General features: G+C 41.6%; 1 protein-coding gene across 1 annotated transcript; it reads left to right on the top strand.

Annotated features, from left to right (window-relative positions):
* Positions 1-6: 6 nt before the first annotated feature.
* On the top strand, positions 7-2,333 carry LOC105816126 (suppressor of cytokine signaling 6). Its single transcript, XM_012651454.1, has one exon. The coding sequence runs from the start codon at positions 47-49 to the stop codon at positions 1,652-1,654; it is 1,608 nt and encodes a 535-aa protein (XP_012506908.1). The 5' UTR covers positions 7-46; the 3' UTR covers positions 1,655-2,333.
* Positions 2,334-2,640: the final 307 nt, after the last annotated feature.

The raw sequence follows: 2,640 nt of genomic DNA, 5'->3' as shown, positions 1-2,640 counted from the left end.
TATTCCAGAGAGAGGTTGATCCCCTTGGATTAGGTAACTAGTCATAATGAAGAAAATTAGTCTTAAAACCTTCCGGAAATCTTTTAACTTGAATAAAAGTAAAGAAGAAACTGATTTCATGGTAGTACAACAACCATCACTAGCCAGTGACTTTGGAAAAGATGATTCCTTATTTGGTAGCTGCTACGGTAAAGACATGGCCAGCTGTGATATCAACAGTGAAGATGAAAAAGGTGGCAAAACCAGATCCAAAAGCGAAAGCCTGATGGGTACGTTAAAAAGGAGGCTTTCTGCGAAACAGAAGCCGAAAGGTAAGGCCGGCACGCCCTCGGGGAACTCTGCCGATGAGGATACCTTCTCCTCCTCCTCAGCACCGATAGTCTTTAAAGATGTGAGAGCTCAGAGGCCGATACGGTCCACTTCCCTCCGCAGTCATCACTATAGTCCCACACCTTGGCCTCTTCGACCTACAAACTCTGAGGAGACGTGCATCAAAATGGAGGTGAGAGTCAAAGCCTTGGTTCACTCTTCTAGTCCGAGTCCTGCACTGAATGGCGTTCGGAAAGATTTTCATGACCTTCAGTCTGAGACTGCGTGCCAGGAGCAGGCTAATTCACTGAAGAGTTCAGCTTCTCAGAACGGAGACTTGCATCTCCACCTGGATGAACATGTGCCTGTAGTTATTGGTCTTATGCCTCAGGACTACATTCAGTATACCGTGCCTTTAGATGAGGGGATGTATCCTCTGGAAGGATCGCGTAGCTATTGTCTGGACAGTTCTTCTCCCATGGAAGTCTCTGCAGTTCCTCCTCAGGTGGGAGGGCGCTCTTTCCCTGAAGATGAGAATCAGGTAGACCAGGACCTAGTCGTGGCCCCAGAGATCTTTGTGGAACAGCCCGTGAATGGCTTGTTGATTGCCACCACGGGAGTCATGTTGCAGAGCCCCAGAGCAGGTCACGATGATGTTCCTCCACTCTCCCCATTGCTACCTCCAATGCAGAATAATCAAATCCAAAGGAACTTTGGTGGACTCACTGGCACAGATGTCCACGTGGCTGAAAGTATGCGCTGTCATTTGAATTTTGATCCTAACTCTGCTCCTGGGGTTGCAAGAGTTTATGACTCAGTGCAAAGTAGTGGTCCCATGGTTGTGACAAGCCTTACAGAGGAGCTGAAAAAACTTGCAAAACAAGGATGGTACTGGGGACCAATCACACGCTGGGAGGCTGAGGGGAAGCTAGCAAATGTGCCAGATGGTTCTTTTCTTGTTCGGGACAGTTCTGACGACCGTTATCTTTTAAGCTTGAGCTTTCGCTCCCATGGTAAAACACTTCACACTAGAATCGAGCACTCAAACGGTAGGTTTAGCTTTTATGAACAACCAGATGTGGAAGGACATACATCCATAGTCGACCTAATTGAACATTCAATCAGGGACTCTGAAAATGGAGCTTTTTGTTATTCAAGGTCTCGGCTGCCTGGATCTGCAACTTACCCTGTCAGACTGACCAACCCAGTGTCCCGGTTCATGCAGGTGCGTTCTTTGCAGTACCTGTGTCGTTTTGTTATACGTCAGTATACCAGAATAGACTTAATTCAGAAACTGCCTTTGCCAAACAAAATGAAGGATTATTTACAGGAGAAGCACTACTGAAAGATTGGGAACCCTGCATCTTGCACTTTGGGAATAAGAAAAAGAGATTGAAATACAGTTTACAAACTTTCATTGCCATCGAAATCTTTTGCTGCCATAACTATTTCAGTTTTATGTGTAAAAGAATCATTAATTTGTTTAGAGGTGGGGAAGTGTCTGCAAGGTGTCTTGGGTTTATTTTGGTTCTTTCAAAAGGGAAGTCTTGAGGTTTTAGAAGTGTGAATTATCTTTCATCAATGTGCAGAATCACAATGTGAATTATCAAATTCTCCTTAACCCTCCCCCCAGTCCTTTGCTGCTATCCACTGTGATTTTTATGCATTAAAAGCACATTTCATGTGTATTAAACCCTAAGTAAAGTTGAATGAAACTTAAGAGTGAAAATTGCTATGTCTTTTTAAATGGCCCATTTCAAAAGATAGTGTTGAATAAACATACCTATGTGATAAAACAGAATTTACATATACACTGAAAATGATTTTTTAAAATTCTTTAAAAGGATTTATTTAGAATTACGAATTGACATAATCTTGGATAATAAAATGCAGATCTGCAACGTATCTTTTACAATGCTGTTTTCTAAATTATTTCTAAGGTTGTGCTCATTTTTTTGGTTGAATTTTTCTGTTGCCTTCATTTTCATCTTTGGGTTTGTCTATTTTAATAATGGTCTTACATTTAAAAAAAAAATCCTGTTGAGGTTTATATTTCATTGAAGGGCTAAACATGGTTCTGGAAAATATACTATCCCTTCTTAGAAAATATTTGCTCTATCAATCGAGAGGTATCTTACTCTAACCTCTGGATAAGATGTAAATTATGAATGCCAGTGATTACTGAGGAGTTCAGTGGTTACATAAAATTGAGCCAAGGTGGTAAAAAGCTGAGACACCTGACTGTATGAACTTTCTCTTCAAAAGATAAATTGAGAGGAATTTTCTAATTGGCCATAAGCAGTGCCCGTGACAGGCTTACTAGCGTTCTGT

The sequence above is a fragment of the Propithecus coquereli genome, unplaced genomic scaffold (assembly GCF_000956105.1).
Source record: "Propithecus coquereli isolate 6110/MARCELLA unplaced genomic scaffold, Pcoq_1.0 Scaffold3556, whole genome shotgun sequence".
NCBI classification, from domain to species: domain Eukaryota; kingdom Metazoa; phylum Chordata; class Mammalia; order Primates; family Indriidae; genus Propithecus; species Propithecus coquereli.
This window is presented reverse-complemented; position numbering and strand designations above follow the sequence as displayed.

Coding starts and splice junctions, on each gene's coding strand:
- LOC105816126 (XM_012651454.1), top strand. CDS start 47: ATGAAGAAAATTAGTCTTAAAACCTTCCGGAAATCTTTTAACTTGAAT.